This window comes from Coloeus monedula (genome assembly GCF_965178545.1).
Source record: "Coloeus monedula genome assembly, chromosome: 11".
Classification (NCBI taxonomy): Eukaryota; Metazoa; Chordata; class Aves; order Passeriformes; family Corvidae; genus Coloeus; species Coloeus monedula.
Window position 1 is genome coordinate 11,084,855 of NC_138791.1, and position 24,236 is coordinate 11,109,090.

At 43.9% G+C, this 24,236-nt stretch overlaps 1 protein-coding gene across 6 annotated transcripts in view; it reads left to right on the top strand.

The window, feature by feature from the left end:
* The first annotated feature begins 10,508 nt into the window (after nt 1-10,508).
* Nucleotides 10,509-24,236, top strand: part of SLC6A6 (solute carrier family 6 member 6) — a 54,680-nt gene continuing 40,952 nt past the window's right edge. Inside the window, exons 1-4 of one of the 6 annotated variants that reach the window (XM_082288966.1) lie at nt 10,523-10,609; nt 15,029-15,064; nt 17,576-17,641; nt 21,964-22,020. In XM_082288966.1, the coding sequence (XP_082145092.1) occupies nt 17,587-17,641; nt 21,964-22,020 (112 nt within the window). In that variant the 5' untranslated portion in view covers nt 10,523-10,609; nt 15,029-15,064; nt 17,576-17,586. Of the gene's footprint in view, nt 10,610-11,126; nt 11,196-15,028; nt 15,065-17,575; nt 17,642-21,963; nt 22,021-24,236 lie in introns of those variants that run through there. The other 5 variants (XM_082288964.1, XM_082288967.1, XM_082288969.1 and 2 more) reach the window with 5 other exon arrangements.

The window sequence follows — 24,236 nt, forward strand, 5'->3', positions numbered from 1 at the left end:
ATGTGGAAACCTTAAATAGGGATGTAACTTCAACCACTATTTAGTCGATGCAAAGGGAAAATAGGAGCGTGATGGCCTTAGAACCTCTTTGAGGCAGCGTTTAAGTCTGTTAATAATCAAGATGAGATTGCTTTATAAAAAAAAATAATTTGGGTTTTTCGAACAACTCCCTTAAAATACTATTTTTGTGCACACTTACATGTGACATCCATGTGACATCCATGTGCCATTGTTTCAAGCCTTACACTTGTAATTAACATTCGTTTAGCTTTCATTACTGACAAAATTTCAAATGCCAGAGGATGTACAAAACCTGCTGGGTGATTTGCAAAATCTTCCAGTGTTGGAAAAAATTTTAATGATGAAATGTTTCATTAATTGCTTCTATTTTATCTGATTCCTGGCTGTTGCCACAGGAATCTTGAGGGCTTCACAACAAGGAAGATCTACATTCCTAAATTATAATTTCTGGGATTATGCTAAAGCACCGTGTAAAAACAAGTATTAATTATTATTCAGACAATTCTCTGTTTCAAATATATCTAATTGAGAAAAACCAAGGAAATCACCTCTAGACTGTTTACTAATAAAATCCCCAACTATTTCTGTAGAATTTAATTTCCTACTCAAGTGGTGTGATCCTGGGAAAGAAAGCTCAAGGTCTGCCTAACCTGGCGATTTTTCTCCAATATGCTTTCTACTGAATTGGGAATTGTTTGAGTAGTGTTCCTGCTAAAAGTATTCCCAATGCTTTTGATGTTGAGCTTTTCCTTCTTGGTTGTTTTGTGTCCTTGGCTGTAGCAATAACGCAGCAACTTCTCTTCATTTCCCTCATGTTCTCAGAACAATTGAGATTTTGGTCCATGCCCAGAGAATCATAAAACCATGGGCCATAAGTTTAGGGGAGTGTTTCTACAGGCACTGGTGATGAAATTACTCCTGGAATATTGCAATTACTTAAAATATCACCTTGCTGGAAAGTATTGGCAGGCTGAAAGGACGAGAAAACATCAGAGAGCTTGAGAGCCTCACACATGACAAAAGATTAGAAGAACAGCTTTTGAGCCAAAAGACAAGTAGTGATTTTGACACGAGCACAAACACAAAGATCAGTGTGGATGTTAATACAGAAACATGTGAAAGATCTCATTTACTTTATAGCTGAATCAAGGGATGTAGTTCCTATACATTTATTTCCTGATCTAGATACAACATGGCTAAAAAATGTGTTGTGGGCTACAGCCAGCTCAGAGTCTCACACAACCAGTGGACTAAACAACGTGCCTTGGCCACAGCACCTCCTTGGAGAGCACTCCAGAGCAGGGGCAACCATTGGTTGGCAACTACATCTGGTAACCATGTCCCCAGGCCACCAACACACACAGGCAGTGTTGGGCTCATATATGACATTGTTGCAGAGAAAATGCCCTTTGACTCTTAGACAAAAAATTCCAGTACTGTGACTGGCTGGGAGGCAGGTGCCCACAACAGACTCACTGCCAACATCTAGGGGATGCCTAAATCTAGATTGGGCAAAATATTAGAGACTATGCAGGGTCTGCAGCAGCCCAGCACAGGCAGGGAGACAGCTGACTCGTGGGATGCTGGAAGTCTGCAGAGATCTCGATGGGTCTTGGCCTTCTCTTCCATCTCTGATTGCTGTCCTGCCAGCCTTGGAGTACATTACTGTTTATTACCCAGAGGGGACAGATGAATTCCTTCTACAGCAACAATATTTTTTTGTGATGCCAATGCCATGACCTTTATTCATGAAAAACAAAGTACAAATGGGGAAAGCAGGGTGGAGCTCTCTCAGAAATGTGATGTAAACAGCTACAGAGATGTGGCTGTGCTCCTCCAAAGCCATTTCCCACCAGGTAAGGATCAGAGCAACAGGCATTGCAAACACAGCAGAGATCCTATCTGATATTTTGTTACGCTAACTGCCTATACCTAACAGCAAGGTTTAATAAAAATTACCAAACTGAACTTTTGGTCAGATTAGACAACAACAACAGCTTCCAAAGGATATACGAAAACAAATTCCCATCTCAGGTACTTGCTGACATTTTTTAAAAGCCAGCCTCTTTTCTAGCATTCATGAAAGTAACATGAACAATTCAGTAGGAGAAGAGCTCCCGTTTTGTTGTGGAAACAGTCTCCGCAGTACCCTTGAAAAGTCATCCCGAGGCAAGTTTGAAATAATTCATGCTTTTGCTCTTACAAAAATATCTTCATGTTTAGAGCAAACAGCTGTTTTGCTGGTGGAGAACAGCAGAAACATGACCTATATTTAAACCTGTATCTTACTGGGAGAACTGGGAGCTTAGTTTCCCAGTAGGGAAGTGAAATTCAGTCAGTCAGTGACACATGCAAAGAGCTCTGGGGTGGCACGAATTCAGCTTAAGGGGAAACCTGAGTTGAAGCCAGGTGGAGTGGGCATGTGGCAATGTCCTCTGCTCTGGCTGGAGATGGTGTCCTGAGCTTCAGCACGCCAGTGGATGTGCCTGATAGATGCCATACCCTTTTCCACATGGTTTCACAGGACCTCAGGAGGCACTGGATGGAAAAGCTCCCAGGGATCCACCACACCCTCCCCTGTGTGCCTCTGCTCCATGATTTATTCAGCTCTGTCATCACACAGTCCCAAGCCCTGCTGCTCTGGATGATGCCTGGTCACTGCCACAGCCCAGCCTGGCCATGCAGCTCCTCCATGACACCAGTGGCCTCCAGCAGCACTTGCTATGGGGCAACAGAGGTCAAGGGTGTGTTTGTGAGTGCCAAGGGCATCCCAAATCCACTTCGGCTGCTCCACAGTTTGCTGGGATGCGCTTCCCAAGGAAATGTGGGAGTCTGGAAGCAAGTTTCCACACTTCTCTCTGTGAACTTCATGAGACCATCAGGCAAACTTGCAGGAGTAAAAGGAGAAAACCTGAGGACTTTGGCTGATACAGAGAGTAAGAGACAATTGCTCAGTACTACAGGCAGCCTGTGGCCAACTGTTCACAAAATATTAACCATTTGTGGCACATTTAATAATCAGTAAGTGATAATATTGGGCTTTGATACAAATCAGAGCTGACTAGCATTGGCCAAAGAGATTTAGAGGCCCAAGTCTGGATATTTTGTGCTTCGTGCTGAGCCTGTTCCACCCTCTCCCTTTTCTCCACCTTCTCATGTACAGACAACAAAGCAGGATTGCTCTGGCTGGGAGAGACAGGCAGAAATCACTCTCTGCAAGGATGCACTGCTGGCTTGGTGGTGTTGCTGCACCCAGATAAACTTTCCACAATCAGTCTTTGCCCAGGTTGGGAGATAAGCGTCAGGTATCCCAAAAGAGAACTGCAGGGATGCCGCAGGGAATATTGCTGAATTTATTTTAGGCCGCGGAGATTGCGGCTGAAAGATCACTTGGGAGCGTGCCAAAGGTCCAGAAAAGGTAACTGCTTGGGGAGGCTCAAGGTCACCCACACCCGGGAGCCGCTGGCGTCCCCTCAGTGACACTGCTGCCTCACGGAGCGACACGCTGCCAGCGGAGGTGGAAGCCCAGGCATCTCCTCGGAGCACGCCAGGCAATGCCTCGAGTGTTTGCACCCCGGCTGTGCCAGGGGCCGTGCCGGGCCGGGCCGGGCCGCCCTCCGCGGGCAGCGCGGCCGATGCGCTGCGTCACCCGGCCGGGCACCCGCGGCGCTGCCGCCGCCAGCTCTGCCGCCCTGCATGCAAGCGATTTGTTCTGCATTTGGGCTGGTAGTCTGGAGAACCGAAGCGCTGTGTTTTTAAGTTTATATTATGTGCTTGCTTTCCAGTTCTGTTAATTAAAATCATGCAACTGGATGAGCAGTTGCTGGATCGCTTGCAGGTTCATTTTATATTCCTTCTTTTTTCTAGACACTTAGGCATTTGAAGCCCTTTCTCTGCTTGCAGTGCATAAATTCACCTTGCTAGAAATTCTATCTGTCTGAACTCGTACAAGCATGCATTTGGGAATCGTTTTGTTTCCTACAGTGTTCTCTCCCACTGTTTGCCTATATCTACCAATGTAATTTGTCAGAATAAACGAAGTAATTGAAAATTATACACTCCTCATAACTGTTTCACCATTACTTTGAGATGGAAGGGAGGCGAGGGACCCATAAGCAAATAGAAAGAAATATGAGAATGTAAGAATTCACTCAAGTGATCACTCTTCTTCTCCTTTGGTAAATTTAATCTGTCAGCTTTTCTGGATCTGTTCTGTAAGTCATGAAGGCTCAACTGCCTCAGCAAGCTCACCACCATACATTTTTGGACTATTTTCCACTGTGATGTCCACTGTCATCCAGGATATGGTTAGGTCAAGCCTGCCCAGCTCGATAATCAGCTCCCAATGGAAATGGAAGTGGTACTGCAGGACAGCCTCAGACTCTGCTGACCTTTTACTGCTTTCAAAATGGGTCTGCCACAACTTCTTCCCTGTCTCCCAGCTTGCATCCCCTGTGGCTTCCCAGATTCCATATCCCATTTGCTGCACCTATGTAACTATCTTGACTTGGCAGGACCAGCTGTGCTCGTGCAGCCCAGGAAATCTCTGCAGGCCGTGCAGCAGCAGAATATTTAGCTGCAGCATGGCAGGTGTGTTATCAGCAGGGAAAGAGGCATATTCACCATTTGCACCATCTCCAAGCACACCTTGTGCTACTGGAGTAGTGCTAACAGAGGACTTGGTCCAGTGAGGGAATATCACTGAAACTGCCCAGATGAGAAGCTTTGCTTTCAGGACTGAAAACGTTGAGTGTGGACATGTGCAAGGATGGGCCAACATCAGCAGTGTTTACTTCGGTCCACAGACAAAGCTTGGAGTCGCTCAGCAAAGCACACATGAGCTTCTCCATGCATGAGTGAACATCACCTGAGCTCAGCAGAGCCTTTCTATGAAAATCCCAACTGCTCTGCATTGTGTCAAACAGTGAATCCAGAATTAGATCCAACAAGAAGTCTTTTTTTTTTTTTTTGCCAGCAAGTACATTCAGCGACTTGGCCTTTTCAGGGCTTATATCATGGTTATTAATGTCATTCGCCTGCTTTTGGAAAATTGAACTCATGTGATAGAGGAACTTTATGTGTCAAATTCTGATGCAGAAATTCTGGTATGAGTGCTTCTGTAAAATAAAGAAGTGAAAAAATGGAGGTTCTATGGTAGGAAATTATTTCCTTGGGTGGCTTTTAAAATAAATTTTATATGATTGAGCCAGCAAAGAACAATGCCAACATAAAAAAAAAAATCCATTACCTGTTGATCTTTTCCTGGTTTTGGCAAATTTAGGCAGGCATGGCAAGATTTTATAAGAATTGTTGTGTAATAGTTAGTTCAGGCCAAAAAAAAAATTAAAAATGATAAGTTACCATATATCTAGTACTAGGTAATCAGATTAAAAACAAAAAAAACCAAAAAAACCGACAACTGGGAAGTGCAATAACTGGATTTGCTAATGGCACATAAAATAAAAAGATGAGCACATATTTGGAGTTTTGCACAGTGCAAGTGCCACAGAATTTTCTCCAGGGAACAACCCTCTATTGGCAAAGTGTGGTCAAAAGCAACAAACAAATATTTTTTGTCTTTAATTATTGTGATTCTGTTTAAAAGTTAAGAGACATCAATTTTAGCATGTGGAATGCAATTGTGAAAGAAAATGGGTTTCCTGAATTTTCAGTGATTGACTAAAATCCACACGCATACTGGTTATTGTAATTTAAGGGAAAAGGATTTTGTTTCTTTATCCTGTTACATAACACTGGATCTATTCTCCCTTGAACACACAAGTATGTTTATCATTAATCTTAAAGGGAAACAGTTGTCCTTCAAAATCCTTTCTGCATTTCTGAATTTTTGTCTTTTTTTTTTTTAAGTTAGATCCCAAATGACTGGATATGAATTGAAGATGAAAGCACATTGTTTATTTTTTTAATTAGATTACTTTAATCTCATTTATGCATAGTTCTTCTACTGTTCTTCCCAACAGCAATATTGAAGAAAAAAACATTGCTTTAGAGTGACATCCAAAATGCAAAACATACGGTTCATACAGCATCCAGCAGGAGACAGAGTACCTGTTATTGCTTTTTTAGCTCATTTTTATGAAACTGGCTGGCTTTCATTCAGAGACATTCTTTAATAATACTTATATTTTTCATTCTATAGTGCATTCCTTCCAAGGATTTTAAATTGCTCAGGAGGTCTTGAAAATCCTAGTGAAAACCTTTGGATATATGAGAGGCTTTTATTTCCAGGTAGCTGATTGTCAATTAACTTAAGACACTCACTTTTTTCAAAAGCCACTGTGACCACTTTGGTTCCAGGCTGTTTGGTTCTTCTGTGTGCCCCTCACTTTAGGAACCAGTCTCTGTAAAGCAACAGACACTTCCAAACTCAACCGGTGTTCAGAAAGGACCAGCTCCAGCCTCTCAGCCTTGATAAGTGCCTCAAGTTAATTTGTAATTAGCTTGATGTAAGGAAAGGACCAGTACAGGCAATTCCATAATGGCTAGGCAGTCTCAAATATAAGCAAAATAGGCCACCCAGCGCATTAAAGCAAGAGAATTTAATGCCAATTGGCCACTTTTCAAGAAAACCTGTGGTTTTTCATTGCTTTTCTGTTTGACTTGTAAACTGGGTGCAGGGCTCTATCACTGGCAGGTTTACATGATGGGGAGTGTACCAAAAACACAGGTCAGGTTTTGATTTCTGTTTGATATCTTATTTATATATGATTTATACAGATAAAGTAAGAAAAAGTAACTGTCCAGGCCATAATTTCATCTAAAATAAACACAGACTAAAACTACAGCAACTTAGTGGATTGTGTGGATTAGTGAGATATCCTGGTATGTAACAGCAACAGCAACAATTTATTCCCCAATTTAGTAATGCTTAAAATTTGCAATCCAGAGTCACTCTGTGATATGCAAATCCCTTACAAAATCTGCTTCCCTTTTTCAGGCTCAGGATCCTCTGCTATACAGGGGAACCCCAAAGACTGACCCCATATAACTCTGTATAGGATATTCATGTCTAAAAAATCATTAATGCAGTGGACTTATTCAGAACATTTTTTTGCCATTCTTACTTACACAATCCTTTGCAGATAGTGCTGTCCATTTCTCTCCTACATTTCTGCTGGACTTCATGCCAGGATGAACTTTGTTTTTTTTAAATTTTAATGTTTATATGTAAAATCTTCCCAATCCCTGCAAAATCTCCTCTTTGCCCATGCCCTGTCTTGGTCCTGAGTCCATGAAACATCATGTTCCTCTAGCAGCCAGACAATGAAAACAAGGTTTCTCCTGAAAAATGAAGAAATATTAAATCTGTTTCCATTTAAAAATTATTGAGAATTTGCTGATGAGCATGCTTTAAGTCCTGGTGTAATATTCCTCCCTCCACCTCACCTTATGGAAACCTGACTTAGCTCTGCCATACTCTTGTGTTAATACTCATTCATCTGAAATCTGGCACTCACATCCCTGCCCCTCAAGACCTCTTTACCCAGCTGCAAATACAGTGAATCTCTCCTGACTTTTGTGCCATCTCAGTACATTTCCACGCGTTGTAGCCAAGCTGGGGATTTGGCCCAGTGTCTTTTTTAAACCCTGTGACCCAGACGTGGAGATTAAAAAAGAGTTATGTTATCGGATTAAACAGATACAAGAGGCACTCGCTGTATCAGCATCCGACACCTTAAAACTCCAGCAAGTAGATCAGCATGGTAATGGCAAAAATAGTCTCTGAGGAAGAGGGGAAACTCAAAGGAAGGTGATGGCAAACCCATGCCTTGGGCTGGGGTGCAAAAACCTGCCACTCTGACTGGTTGCCAAAGCAGCCACAGGGATATGGTGTTCTGCTTGCTATAGCAACTTAATACAGGATACACTTGAGGTATAAAAGTCATTCAAACTCCACCTACCTGTAACCAGAGCGATTTTGGCCTCAGTTAGGTTTGGGTTAATGTCTTCACAGTGGGGCTTTTAAGGGGTTAGGTTTGATTGCGCTATGAGCGGCATCAGCGCACACTGAAATCAATAAAGTTGCAGAAGCAAAAATTTTAAGAGATTAAAAACAGACCTACATGAAAAGGATAGTAATTTCAGGCACCATTTGTATGCTTAATATTATACACATGCTTTGTAATTTGGGCTCTAACTTGTGATTTCGGTTACATAAGAGAGTGGAGAAGCCAAAGGCATTAGTGCTGCCATATGCCACTGCAACTGAAGGCAGAGTTCCCCCAAATATTCATCAGGCATATTCTCAGAAGTGGTGCTGTCTCATAATGAAATAGCAAACAGCAATGTGCATATTTGTGACACAAAAGGATGAATTATTATTATTATTATTATTATTATTATTATTATTATACTTAGTTCCAGGTACTGTTTACGTGTCTGACTTCAAAACAGCTTTGGCTGTTGGTCTTTTACCCCAAACATTTTTTTTTTTTAAACACAGAAAGCAACCATGTGCTTTGTGTGTCTGACTTTTAATGAGTGAGGAGCAACAGAACAAGAGAGAGCCAGAGACAAAATACAGGCTTAGATTCCTCTAGAGAACTTGAGCAAAATATTCCACTGCTGTCAGTGGTACAGCTGTGCTGGCAGGATCCTTCACACAGACAAGGCTCCAACCGCTACTTACATTTCACTGATGTGACTGCTGATTCCTAATCTGCATCGAGGCATCCTCACTGCAAACAAACAAGTGGCTGAGCCGGTGAGAAACCTTTTGCTTCATTCCCTTGTGCAGCCAGAGCTGCCTGTGCCTGTGGTCCCTCGCAGAGCTTCACAAAATGTGAGCTGCCCTCAAAGGATACTGCCTTCAACTACGAAGTTGCAGTACACAAGAAACCTGAATCAGAAGACATAGGTGGCAGCATGGACTACATCGCTATGAGTTTAAACGAGGCTGTTCAGTGGAGATATGTCATCAATTAGCTGCGTATGTCCTATATCTCTGTCTGGTTTTCTGCTAAAAACCTACTCACGTTGCAAATCAGCTCAGATACTGAAAATCACAGAACGCACTGGAGTAAGGGAAAATTAGATGCGTGACTGTGACACAGTGTTTTTGGCATCCTGTATTGCCATCAAAAAGTGTGTAAAATGGTGCAGCTTTTGCAAGAACCAGCTAAGGAAATCAGCCTTTTCTAGAGACCTCTCTGGAGGCTGCTGTGATGGAATTTGATCCCCCAGCAGCCTATGCACAGGCGATGGGCTCTGGAGGTGGTTTCCCAGTAACTGCTGTCCCAGTTTGTGGTGTAGAAAGGTAGCATCTTGTATCCGGGAAAACCTAGAGAGCAGAACTGTGGGTACTATTCACTCTCCTTTGGTCCATCCCTGCTGTTCCCAGTGCAAGGTTAGCACCGCGGGACTTCTGCGAAACACAGATGGCCCAAAATCTCCTTTTCACCACGACTGTACTCCAACAATGCAAATGGTATTTTGCAGTACAGAGGATCTTACTAAGTCTTCAGCAGGGGTTATATGAAAATTCCTCGCGACTCTGTCTGCTGCTGTATCCTTTCATTAAGAGCACCAGAGGGGATGCAGGTAGGAGAGCAAGGACATGTTTGAGTCATATACCCGTTCGCCTGCAGGGGAGAAGGACCGGCTTTCGGTTCTGTGAAACCCGACACAAAACAAAACGTTGCCCTGCACATTTTCCCCGCCGATCGCCCCGGCCGTACTTTGTTCTCCAGCTGCAACCGGGACTTTCCGGTGCCGGGGATCGCGCTTTAGGGAGGCGGCAGGGCAGAGCAGGGAGATCCCAGCCTCCCAGGCACCTGCCAGGCCAGGCTCCCGTGTTGCCTCCCCCGGCAGCAGACGGCTGCAGGACCAAACCTGTCCCCAAAGCCTGGCAGAGCAGCACCGGGTCCAGAGTTCCCCAGGGAGTGGCCAGGGGAAAAGTGGCCGCGGAGGAGCAGAACCAGGGCCTGGGTATCGCCGGTGACAGCGCCGTGGGATGCTTTGTCTGTGAGAAGGGCACTCTTTGTGTAAAGACAAAAAATAACGATCAAAAACATGTACGAAAATGAAAAACACCGAGAACAGATCAGCGGCCGGGAGCCCTCGCTCCGCTCCCTGCCCGCCGCGGCAGCCGCGGGACGCGGGCCGGGTCCCGCGGGCCGGCTCGGGACGGCCCCGTTGCCGCTCCCGCTGCCCGCGGCAGCCGCGGGGGGAGGGCGGGCGGCCCGGGGCGGCACCCCGAGCCGGCGGCCGCGGCCCGGCGAACGCTGCCCCGCACCCGCCCGCCCCTCCCCGCCGGCCCGCGGCCGCCTGCCAGCCCGGGCTCCGCCGCCGTGTCTGCGGCATGGCCCCTCCTCCCCCACACCCCTTCCTTTAGGCTCCCCCCTCCCCAGCAAAGAAGAGGCCGTGCCGGTGTTTTTCCACTCAGCAGGATGGGTGATGCTCAAAGCTCCCTCATTAGACAACAGACACGAGAGGTCAGGAAGAAAGCGCTTATAAATTACCGTTTCCTCCTGCTCGGCGCTGCTAGTCGCGCCGCACCGCTCCGCCGGACGCGCCGCACCGCCGCAGGGGCGCAGCGGCGCGCAAGCACCGCGGCCAGCGGACACAGGTACCGGCACCTCCCGGGCGGGAGGGCGGGCGGGCGGCGGGGCTGCCGCCGCTGCTGCTGCCGCTGCGGTGGTGGCGGCGGCGGGGCTGGCGCGGAGCGGCGCGGATCGCCCCTCGCTGCCGCGGCGAACAAAGGGGCGGCCGCTCCGCGCCCAGCGGAGCCGAACCGAGCCGGGCCGGTGGCGGCTGCATCGTCCTCCCTTTGTCCGCCTCTACTCGCGGAGCTCCCGGGCGCGCTCTCTCTTCCTCCCTTCCATTTCTTTATTAATTCATCCTTCTCCTTCCAGCCCCCTCCTCCCCAGCTCTCCCATTACCCCAGCGGTGTTTTTCCTCCCCAGAGGTTATTTTCCCCACACCCCCCCACACACCTTGCGTTAACTTTTTTTGGCGATAACGTTCTCAGCCATTCCCCGCTGGCGGTCCTCCAGCACATCGACGGCGCACGCTTCTCTTCCCGGCTATTTTTGCCCATTTTTTCTCTCCTTCCCACCCCTCTCCACTGTGTTTTTTTCTGTCTGCCGTGCGCTAACCTCGAGTGAAGAGACTGGTACAGGCAATGCTACATCTGATGCTAATGGGCCTACCTGGTGGGTAATACCGCTGCTGCTGCTTTCTTGTTGTTTCCCTTATTTTTCTTTTTATTCCCCTCATTTTCCATTTATTTTGAGGGTTCTTGACATGCTGAAATCAAAGTAGTGATGGGGCTTGGAAATAAAACACAGGGACTGCACAGGGCATGTTACTGAGCTCAGCGTGGTGTGAAGGGGTGATAATTCTGGGTTCGTCTGGGGGTAACTTGTATCCAAAATTCACCCGCTGGCTTTAAGATAATGAATGCCCATCGCTGTCTGATATTGTACCAGGCGGTATGTGGGAGGACTCACAAGGTTTCCATATAAGAACATGGGAGAATTTATTTCACCAGGCAAAGAAATGTGCAGAGTATGTGTTATTTATGACTCTGAAGGCAAACTGTGTTGTCCTTAGGCAGCTTCAAGAGTGGCAAAACTTGGCATTTAGAAATTGTAAAAGCTGATTTCTGCTGTTTAATAAGAGCTGTGTTTAAGGGGAAGCACGGATGAAAATTAAAAAAAAATAAAGAAGTAGTGGGAGAGGATCCAGATAAACATGAAGAAATACAACCCCACGCTGATTCCAGCACAGTTTGTGCCGAGGTGTAAAGATGGAGGTTTTTGATTAGTTCCCATGTTTTTTAACCGTATTGGGAAAGGCATTAAGAAAATGTGCCGAGAGGAGCTGGTTACGTTGATAGTACTATTTTGGTAACTGCATTTTTTATTTTATTGCTTGCATGTGAAAATGTTTTGAGTTTTGGACTAGCAAAACAGTGAGGCAGTCCTGACGGGGCACATGTCATCGGCTGTGTAATTCGGGGCTCGGATGACAGTTGCTACCGGTTTAGATTTTATGGCTTTAGGTTTGAGGGTAAATCAGCCCGTTAAAACCTGCTGCTGTGGAATTTAGATGGGAGAGGCTTTGGTGAGAACTCTGATGGTTGTTGACAGCCGGGTGCTTACCTCTGGGTCTGCGTTCAGTCGAGCTGACTGCTTTCTGGCATTGCCTACCTTTGCCACAACTGTTATGGAAAGGTTTCCCTGAAGGTTATTGGGGGTTTTTTTAAGCAAAATGTGTGAGCAGCTGAGGCAGCCAGCAGCGTGACAGTGACGGTGTCCCTCACCCCGACCAAGTCGAGTCTGAAGCACGAGTGCAGAGGGAGGATGTCTGTGTTGCCCTGGTTAAGCTAACACTGGAAACTTTATTTTTGGTACTTTCAGAGATAGTATCTTCCTGTTTCCCCTTCAACTGTCTCTTATCTGCTTTGCATGTCCTTTTTTTTCTTTTCTTTTCTTTTTTCTCTTTATTTGCCTTTCACCTCTGTCCCTTCCCCTTCCCACCTCTCCCGCCTTGGTGCACTAAAGCGGGTCCCACTGGAGGGCGACAGACACTTTTCCCCTGCCTGGTGCTGCCCGGGGGGACCCCGACCCCGCGGCCGGGAGACGAAAGGCCGCTTCTGGCTGTCATTTATTAACCTGCTTCTTTCACCGCGCGCTGTGAGGGTTATTTTCTGTCATACTTGGCAAAAAGCAGGAGGTCACAGGTGGCCTCCTGATATCTGTAGGCCCCGAGAAGGTGGATTTGTTCTCGGAGGTGCTGCATCCAAATCCTGCGGTGTTTGGTTTGTTTGCTTAGCAATCTTGGTCTGGAATCCGGTGGAAATTTGGAATCCTTCAAATGCTACCGACTTCTCTTTTATTTTCTTTTGCTGTAACCAGGAAAAATTTGGCGTACAACTCTTCATTGATAGTCTCAAATGTGAAGCTTTTGGGTGGGTTGCCTGGAGCTTTCATGTCAGAGGTGAAATGTTGGGGCAGTGGCAGGAGGCTTCAGTCGGTGTGAAATGCTGGCAGAAAAGAGGTGCCACATTACCCTGGAAAACTAGGAAGACACTTTAGGTTGGCTTGCTCTTGCTGCAGAGTGCTTGGGAAACCTCCCGTGCCTGAGTGGAGTTCTGTTTGTAAAGCCCCCGTGAGGATCTTGTCTTACAGCTAATCATTGCTAATATTTCAGTGAGGGTTTTTTTAATCAATACTCTTAGTGTATCTTAGTGGCTTCCAGCCAGGACCTATGGGCTGGATGTTTCCAAAGAGACTCTTGGGCACTTTCCAGGCAGCAATACTCCCAGGATTTTCATCAATGCACATCAAGGCTTAGCAGCAATCCCCTATTATTTTAATTTTACCCCTTCTAGGTTTTCCAGTGCCCCACATTTTTGCCACAGTGGGCAGTGGGGCAACATTGCACTAATGCCCCAATGGCAGTGCTGCCAGTTCCACCAGTAAGGGGAGTGTCTGCAGCGGTGCCCTTCCTGAGGTTGTAATCATGCTGGCAAACAACTCTGAAAAGATTATGCTGATTAGTTTCTTTTAAATTTAACCATATTACAACACATAAAGATGGATGGGAAAGCCATGGTAGTTACAGCCTTTTGTAAGTAATGTTTATTTGATTGGTCATATGAGTAAATTGTAGATCATTTAAGAAGTGAAGCTTTGAATAGATTACCCAGTCGGATTAGTGCCTTCGACTTCTTTTCATCACTAACTTAATTTACATGACCAGAATGGATCAGGGTAATTTTTTTAAAAGTAATCCTGTGTCTACTCCAGTAAGGGCTCTATATACAGAACTAAAATTTATTCTAATGCCACTCTAGGGGGTTTGCTTGCAGGATTGGGTCCTTGGCCCTTAGAAGGAAAGCAGGTGGATGAAAATGCAATGATTAAATATTTGTTGAATTTTTTCCATACATGCCTATTTACTTGAATCCTCAGCCGTTGTAGTGCCATGGATTTAATTGATTGGTGTGAGATGAGTATGATCCCAAGGCACATAAACTTCAGAAAAAGCTCTTTAAATTGCTTACATAGTAGCTAATATTGACACAAGGTAATATAGTAGAAATTAATTTTAAATGCCACTCTTTACTGTCCTTTTTCCCCAAAAAACCTGCTGTTGGAAGGGCTGCTGTGTTGCCAGTCCATGACTCTGAAACCATGGCTGGTGTCCTACAGCATCTTCTGTATTTCTGTATTTCTGTCAGTCTCTTTTTTTCCAATGTGTCCAGATTTACACCAGCAAAAAGCCATTTAGTGCCAGCCTAAACCCTGTTCCGAGAGCACCCACCGAACCCACCAGCCCGGCTGGTGGAAGGGGAGTGTGAATCAAATGGCACCAAGCCTGGGGTGGGTGGCAGCCCCATGGGTGCAGGAGGTGGCTGTTAAGGCCTGTTGGGAAGGTTCCACATTCTAGCAGTTGCTGGGTTTCCTCTTGTGGTTATCTATCGCTCAGAATTGTCACAGCCTCGACGGACGCCTTCGCTGCTGTGGCTACCCAGCCTGGGTTTGAATGCAGCCAGTGCTTGAGCACTGGCATGGAAAAACAACCCTGCTGTGCCAAAATGCAGCAGGAGGGCCCTGCTTCAGGGTGTTGGTGTAGGTCCCATGTCCGTAGGTAGGAGAACAATGCATACACTGAGCCATGGGGTTTTCTCTGAGCTGGAATGTAGTTTAAAATCCTGTTATTTTTAAATTTTTTGATCCAGATCACATGGCATTTGTATTTTATTTCACTGCTGCAGTGTAATTTTCTGCTATTTAGATGGATATAGTCATATCTCCTGTGACGTTCTACATAGGATGAAACAAGAAATGATCTCTTGTTTTGGCATTGAGTCTACATTGAGTGTCCTAGTGTTCTTCAAATAAAAGTTTTTACTGATGAAATCAGAAAACGCAGTGCATTATAACATCGAAACCTGCCTGACTTATCTTGCTGGACGCATTTTTTTTCCTTTAAAATATTTTTCCTTTTTCTTTTTCTCTTTTTTTTTTCCAAACAGGAAAAGAAAATACATTCAGCAGAGACTCTTCTTCATGTAAGTGTTATTTATGCTTGTTTATGAAATTACAAAAGGCTTTAAAAGCTCATTAAAACGTTCAAATACTTAACACTTACCATCTGTTTGTAGAAACCAAGTATAGAGCATGTAAAAATAGGCTGTAGTTCTACAGCAATAATGCTCAGCAACTGATATCTTAAATCTGTCTGTGCAGTTCTTCTGTGTGTATCACCACAGAATTTAGAAAAGGTTGCAAAGCACTTTGCAGACATTTAAACAGCATGCCCATAAAGTTGGTGTGTAAATCCTGGAGGGATAATGTTAAAATGGTTTGCCCAAGGCAGAGGAGATACATAAGTGAGAGCTGGATTTAGCACCCCAGAGTCCTTGATCCTCAAACCCTGTGACAAAAGTCAGCCTTTCTGCCTTGGATCCTACAGAATCCAAGTTCTGCCCATAGAGCCATTTGTTGTGTGCACGTGTGCAAATGTGTGCATGTGTCTGTGTGGGTAAGAGAGAGTGTGTGTACGTGTACCTGGCCTCAAATAGCCTGTAGGTATTTCAGGCCTTCTCTGCAATCTATGGTGATGCCCATTAAAGTAAGAGTAGACGCCACCAACCATTGGTGAATACTGTTGCAAATGTTTTGTGAAAGCATTTGGCTCCAGCCTAGCTCTCGGTCTGGGGGAGCCTGTTAAAGTATTTTTCGTGGGGCTGAGAAAGCTTCATGTCATAAAAACACAGCAGGTTTTTTTCCACACCATCTAGTGACCTGGGTTTTTTTGCATATCTCAGCTTTGAAAAGTGTTGAGTAGTATAGGAAGCTCTGCTCTGGTATTTCTTCCTAGTAAATAAATCTGATTAAATGTTTTAAGGGGCTGCATAGATGAAGACTCTCGTTGCCTTTATGCAAAATTAGCTTAGCAAGGAAAATGACTGCATTGTTCCCAATGCAGGGCCTGCTTTGCATAACTTCCAAGCATGTACTGTGTCCAGTGGCATGGCAAGCCCACGAGCACTCACCTCAGGCTGATTTCCCATAAGTCAATTTTTTTTTTTAACAACGTGTATCTCGGAATTGCAGCACTCCATTATGCTTGCGTAGCAACTTGCTGGTTAATATGTAGCAAAATGCCGTGTGGTAACAAATGTTTTTTTGCTATTGTTGAGCTGGAATGTTAGTTCAGCTTCTAGATAAAAGTGGCTTGCGCAAGGCGTCCCGGTAGACCATGATTTCTGTGGCTTGAACAGTAGTTCTGTAGGCAACCGTGTTCTGCTCTTCGTCTCCCCCGTGCTTCCCTTCATCTTCCACGTGAGCGAGGGGTGGGCTGACAGGAGGGCAGGAGCTGGCAGCCCTTTGCATCCTGCAAAGCACCAGCGTGGGGTTTATATTATGCCCATTGCTAGTCAAGCATCTGTTGAAAACACTCTTTATTCTGGTTGTGTTCCTAGCAGAAACATTGTTAGATGCTTTGTTTAATAGCTTTAAACCACAAGTGTTCTTTGGCTGGTTTTATGGATAAGACAATCTTTCAAAAAAAAATCCAAAACCAAAAAAATCCAGTAATAAGTGAAGGATACCCCACAAAGGATTAAAGAATCCTCCTTCCCTGCTGCTGGGAATCCTAGGTGAGACTAGATGAAGTGTTTGTATCTTTGAGAAGGTACATCATCATTTTTAAAAGGTAACAGAGAAGGAAAAAATCCAGAAGGATTTTGAGTATGAATATTTTCAACATTTGTAGCTCATTATTTTTTCATTCTAGAGTAGGAAATTCAGATCTCTTGAAAATCCTGTGAAGCATGTGCTTCCCAGAGATTATAAGTGGGAAATGATGCAGCAAAAACACCTTTAATGGAAGAAGCTCCCAAATAGAGGAGAACCCAAACAGACGAACCCTACAGCAGTGATGGTACGGTGTCTGGAAGCTGCAGAATAACCACGCAGTGTAGATTTGGAGCGTTTTGCTTGGAGATTGCAGTATCCCAAAGAAGAATCCCTAAGTCCAATACATGCACTCTAAAATGAGTAATGAAAAGTCAGTGGTCCAGAAGCCATTTGCAGTGCAGCCTTCCATCACCTGCTGTGGCTTTTCAACAGCTAACGGCAAGCTTTGAGCACCAGAGCCTCTCTCCTCTGGTTCTGTGCATGAAATATTATGACTTTGACTCAATAACTCTATTTGTGCCTGTCTGTGCATTGGCTTCCCTTGGCTTCTACAACGATGTGAGTTTCCAAAAGCAAGTTAAACTCCAGGGATGGGAGTAGTGAGGTTATAGTGAATGGCAGGATGGTGAAGCATCCAGGACAGTGATCTCTCCCAGGCCCGGTTCCAAGGGGTTTGACTCCTGTGGCAGTGAATGCTCGGTGGGGATTAACCCCTCACGCTGTGACTTGGGCCAGTCTCTGTGACAGGAGGTGACCACTTTGAGAAAGGGCTCTTTGTGATAGTAACCAGCCATATGTAGTTGTAATGATAAGAAAGGGACCATCTTATTTTAGTCACTTTGCGACAAATACTACCACAATTCATTACTTTCCATCAGTGCCTCATCCTATGGAGGAATCACCACTGCCCATCTACATTGAGGAGGGGACAGAAGTCCCGATTGGTGAGTGCAGTTGGGATGGGATTTGTTTAAGGGAGGGTATTAAGGGTACTTGGGTTTTATATTCCTCACATTTGTGTGTACCCGTTTGTCATTGAAAATTGTAAGGTCTGTTGCAAATGTTTTGGGGATTTTATTTTATTTTATTCTTTATTTTATATTTAGAGCTCCTGAGAGTTGTTAAATACTGCTAGCATTGGTTTTCAGCTAATCATAAATCAAAGTACATAATTTATGCAGTGACATTGAAAGCTTCCATGCAGGATGTCTTAATGCAAGGCTGGGGAAGACCATGAGTATCACAAGAGGTAGTTCCCACTTTGGTCTTTGACCTCAGTGTTGAGATACTCAGAATAATCTGAGGTCTGGGTCAGTGTTTTCGTTCTTGCTGACACTCTTAGGCCCAGCACCCAACAGACTCGCATTGCCCATACCACCGCATAGCCAGAAGAGAGGCAGAGAGGTTTGCCATTCCCTGTCGTGCACATTGAGGTGCTGCACACCCTCAGCTCTGAGCTCTGGTGTAGATGTATTCTCACTTCCTGGATATATAGGTTGGCTGTTGTTTTGGGTTTTTTTAAAATAGAGAAGCAGTCTTGAAGATAACCCATAAAAGAATGCAATGAAAAGATCAGTAAGTTGGACTGTGGTGATCTTTTTGGACAGTAGAAAGTTGTGATGGCAAAATTTCCCAGAGCCCCATCCTTATACAATCTGTTCTGGACTGCATACAGTAAGTGTGCCTTATCTCTCACCTTGGGAATCTGCCTTGTTGAGCAGATGCATCTCTTCAAACAAGTTTTTCTTATTATATATCCTGAATTTTTCCATTCCTAAATTCAAGCAATTGCTTCTTGCCCTACTGTCTTTTGAGCTAGATTAATTACCTTCCCTCTACACACAGTACCTGGAAGGTATTTATAGCTGGATCTCAGCCCAGGAGTCTTCTCATTTATAGAACATATTAATTTTAGCTTATTCTCTCCTTAGATCACTTTTATTGTCCTTATTTGTATTTCCCTTAATTTCTCTATCTCCTTTCTAATATGTGGAGACTTGAACAACTCATAATTTGTTCACTGTGGCTGTTTTGACACAGCATTATGCTTTAGATTTCCATATCATCCCTTCCCATGCCCACATCCAGAAGAAGCTTAGCTTTTGACCCTTCTGCATCACTCAGTAGGATCACACAGAGAAATTCTATTACTTGGCTAATCTTACCTGGAATCACCTTTAGGTCCTTCTTGGATTCATGGCTTTGCTAGCTGCTCCTCAGGCAATGTCACTGCTCTCCTGGGATGTTGGGCTTTATACTTCCTAACACTAAATCCCCATCCCATTGCATGCCACTTATTTTATCCAGGAATATTTTGAAACAGTGTGCCATTATTTATTTTAATGCCCTGGGATTTTATCATTTACATAGAAGTTGTTACTGTTTTACTCTATATAGAAAAAAATACTTAAATTTTTAATATTTTGATACCTATTACAGCTTTTGCATGTTAGTCCAGACTCCTTTCCCAGCTTCATGATTCTTATTTGTATACCTTCCCTAATTATCCATCCTCTAGTTTAAAAAGTTCATAAGAACTGACAGGTTTAGCCTTCTCCTTGTCTTAATTTTTTACCTTTCCTCATTATACAATGAGTGTATTGTTTCTGTGCCTCTTCTATGCATGGCATGATGTGGTCTTTCCCACAGCAGATCATCTTTTCCTCACCTCTCCTGGGGTTGTAGTCAGCTGAAGGTCTGCTGGACTTTAGTCCTCCCTTGTAGAGCTGTTAAGGCTGAGTTCTGTCCTGGTCCCTGGAATTTCATCTTGTCTTTCCCACTGCACTGAGGAAACCTGAACAGCTGAGGTGGTGGCACCTGCACCAAAAACAATACTGTAAGGCTGATGAGTCACAGAACTGACCAACCAACCAACCGAAAAAACCCCAAGTATGAGTGGAAAGCTTTTTAGAGGATGTTTGTTCGGTGCTGTCATGAAGCAGGTTTGTTGGATCAGGCTCTGAAGTGCAGCACCAGCTGTGAAATGGCCAAATTGGGTTGGAGAGGGCACCGTGTTTACTTATTCCAAATAAGTGTCTGGACTGTCAATACAGCAAGCTGTGGTTGAGGGGCAATGAGTGGAAAAAGTAAATGATGCAGAGATGAGGGCAAACCACAAGCTCTGAGTTTAGTATCTGAATGTCTGGCATGGGTCAGGGCTTTTAGATGCAGCATAAATCAAGGTAGGAAGCAGCTGAAAAATTCTGCTCTGGATCTGGGTCTCGGTATTGATCCTGTTTTCAGTTGAGCTCACCAGTGTGATCCACATCCTGAGGGCCCATCTGCACCTGTACAGACCAGAATAGGAATAAAACAAAGTCCTGTCTGTGTTTAGGCTGGAGAAAAATAGCACACAGTGCAGTTGTTAAAACATTTCATTCAGCACAACCATCATTTACTTTTAAAAGGTTGTTTGGAGAACTTAGATTGTGAAACACATTTTGGCTGCTATATGGCATGCATATTATTCTGACCCAGGCCTGACTGGTGGTGCTAGATTGCTTTGTAGCTTCTGTATCTATTAAAAAATAGAAAAATCAGTACATTTTTTTCAGAGTCTAAATTTAACAGAGCTAATTATTTCAAGCATTTAAAAAGGAACATAAATCCCACTTGTTTATTACAGCTGCTTCATGAAAACAGCAGCTACAAATAATACTCTATAATAAAAATCTAGCTAACATTGTCATGAATTAGCCAACAAGAGAATGAACATTTGAGATCTGGACAAGGGCAGCCTTTCTTCTCTGGTAGAAGGTCTTTGCATTGAGGAAAAGGTGGTTATTACCTAAATGCTGGTTTATCTCCTTGGGTGAAATGAACACTTTGACATTTCTGCATAGATTAATATGACTTTTGATTGGAAAAAGGCCTGAGCTCTACTTAATTTTTATGTACTTTTGCCCTTTTTCAAATACATTCCTAGAGGAAGGTAGCTGAGTGAGATGCAACAAATATTTTAATAAATCAAAGATATTAATGAGGAGATGGGGAATATATTGTGACCACTAGTAAAGAACCTGCGGAGTAGCAATAAAAGGGTGCAGGTCAAATGCTGGGAGTCTTGGTTCAGACATGATTTCAATTATCTCCCATCTAACTAAACAGTTCAGGAGATTCAAGGGGAGGAAATAGGCAGAGCAGGTCCTTATTCCCCATGGCCATTCATGGTAAGGTCATGGACATACTCTTCCATCACTGTTGTGTTAAATACTGAAGAAAACAGCTGAGACCACACAGTCTAAATTTACATTTTGTAAACCAAAAACACAGGAAAAATTATTTGTATTGGTAATCATTGCATTTGGGCTATACAGGAGACCACCAAGGGAATAACTGAGTCCTTGGGGATCAGGAGCAGTAGAGCTGTAGGCTGAAGTGGTTTATTTTTTTCCTTCCAAGTCACATTTGAGATGTTAGTGTTGTTTGATACCTGTGAAATTAGCTCAAAGACATAAAAATTCAGGACATAATTCTCAACTGATTTATTCCAGCATAGTTTTGTTGATTACAGTAGCATTACTATTGCTTTATCGTGTAAATTATGGCAGAAGTCAGACCCCCTTTTTCAGGAACCACCCCTGCTGACCTTCAACCCCATTGCACTTCTGCTGTAGCTCTGAGTCCCTACGTGGACAAAATCCCAATTACCCCTTCCATCTTTCTGATCCACTTTTGCTAATGAATAGCACTGGCTTTGGTGTACTTTTGTCAAATGCCTGCAAGTGTTAAATAGACCTTACCTCTACAGGATTCTTACCCCAATGAAATCATGTGGGTGTGGTGGAAGGCTCCACCTGAAGCCATGTTCTCTTGATTGTACTCACAAGTCAGGGTGCAGCCTGGGCTCATTTACAGCATCTTGATTACAGGAGAAGAATTTTCTTGTAATCACACAGTTTGTTCTGCCGCTACTCAGTCCCTGCTTTTAAGCATCTCTGATGTTTTCTTCATGATAAAAGCTGGATTTCTAGTCTACTGCTCTTGGGCAGACTTACTGAAAGAGAAATGCTTTGTTACTTTTTGTGTCTCCTTTGATAAGAGAAAGTGCCCCTTTTCCAGCCCAGAAGAGTATTTGACACCCTACAGAGAGCTGGCTCTGTGTCTCTCTAGGAGGTTGCCTTCCCTTGCAAGAGAGGAGAACCTTTTCTGTTGCACATGCTTCAAGGTTTGCTCTTTCATGGGGAGCTGGCACACAGAAAGCTTGATTTTTGCCAGGTACTGAGTGCCTTCTGCAAGGTATTGAGTGCCCTCCTATCCTTTGCAGCCAAAAAGGAGTTGATTGCTCTTGGCATCAGTCAAATCTGGACCCAGAAGACCACAGGTAGTATTTAACAATTATTTATATGCTTTCGCATGCCAGAGTTTGTCTGAATTGATTTTCCTTGCATATGAGAGATTTGAGGCATTAATGACACTTGCCTGCCACTAAAAACAGATTTTTTGAAAAATAATAATAATACAATAATAAGCATGACATTTATTGCATTGCCATGGGGAAATTAAAAACCCCCAACATTAATTAGAGTCCAAGTGACTATTAGCTCTTCAGAGCTAATGTGTGAGTTATATACCCTGAATGAGCACCATATGCCAGTTCATTGTGGCACAGTGAGTCACAGGACACATTGTGGAAAGCAATAATTGCTTGGCATGCACTGAAGAACTCAGTAGGGCTTTTTGTTTGGTTTTCTTAAAGGAATATGTTTTACTCTGACAATAAAATGGGTATTGTCTGATATGCTGCCACCAGGGACTATTGCTTATTTTGTACTTAACCTGGAGTTTACCCATTTGTCACTCACAGCACACCTCCTCAGTATCTTTTGCTTTCCAACTGCTTGTATTGTATGTGTGCAGTACCAGAAGAGTGAGGAGTGAGCCTTCCATTTGGTATCATCTTGTCATTTTGTATCAATCCCCTTTCCCTTTTCTTCCTCCTCTTCCTTCTTTGTCCAATAGAGACATTCAGATTGTTTATATGGAATAAATGTTCATCCTGAGCACAGTGAAGCAGTGGGACGAATTGCACAGGGATTGTACAGTCTCCACTCTTGGTCAGAGCTTAACCAGAGAAGGCCATCAGCAAGCCAGTCTAATTTTGATATTGGCCTTTCTTTGAGCAGGAGGCTGGGCTATATGATCTCCAGAAATCCCTTTTAACCCGAATTACTTTATGGTTCTGTTTAATACCCAGTTCCTGTACTGATTCAGCCATAGTACTGTGCATGTCATTAACTCCTCACTCCCTGTCATTGTCACTCTCGTTCCTACCTGCATAGACCAGGAGAGACCTCGTGAGGGGACAGTGGGTTTACTCACGTGGGAACAATATCAAGATGTAAATTGTGACCTCAAGTGAGATCAGTAGGTGAAATTTGGGTATCTCTGGAATTATTTGGAATTTGTAACAGGATTTCACTTGAGTTCTCTTCAAATCTTCAGTAAGTTCCAATAAGTTATCAATTGAAGAGTTTGATGAATAATTGTATCAGGATGATAAGTATTTAAAAAGTAAATACCACCTTATTTTTTTTTCCTTTTCAGTGACAAATCTCATTCTCTAGCAGCCTTGAAGAGAGCTTTGGGGAATTTAGGATTTAGTGAGTCACCAACTGCCCTCACTGGGCCGTTACGTGCTGGTTTCCTCATGCAGCCGTAACCACGTGAGGGAGTTAATGCTGCACAGAGCATCTGCTCCTCAGCTCAAGGCCCTCCCAGCCCTGCAGCTGTCTGCCAGAGAGCTGGGACATGCACAGGGGCATCTGCAAGCTCCATCGGATAGCAAATTTTCATGGTAGGCCCATATGTTAGCCAAAAAAATGCCCTTCATCAGAACAATGTTATTTTAATTGTGCTGAGAGGACGCAAGATCACATTCAGATTGACCATATCAGCCTAGGGGATTTTCAACAATGATGTAGCTATTCTAGGGGGAAAAAAACCCTCAAAAACTCCCTTGCTGGGAAAAAAAAAACAGGAACATTTCATAGGGTTTCATAGGGTTGCTCTTTCAAATCTGACAAGTTAAAGTGCTTTTTCTCCTTCTCTCTACTTTATCAACAAGAAGTATATTACTTATCCAAACACCTGATTTCCCATCAGGCTCTATCAAAAGTAAAGTTTACAAATGGGGCTGCCATAGTGGATTGAGGAAAGACTAAATATGGGCAACCAAAAGCTTTTGATGTCCCCTTTTATACAAGGCAGGATTCTAAAATCAAGTTTTGACAGGACAGACGAGCTTTCATTGCTGCCCTCCCTTTTCTGTAACCGCACAGATACTCTCACCTCATAACTCATCCTCCTCAAAAGATGCAGAGTACTGCTCTTTCAAGTGCAAAAAGGGTGTTGTGCCATGTAGAGGGAATATAGTAATGGAAAATACTGGTGCTCGGTAGGGTTGAAGTTCCTTTCTCCTCTGCCCTTTGTGCAGTACACAAGCAATACATTACAAGTCAAATTTCGTGGGCAGGTGGTATCCAAATGTGGAATTTCAAGCAGTACATCTGACTTCGAATCACCTAGGTTTCTCCTTTC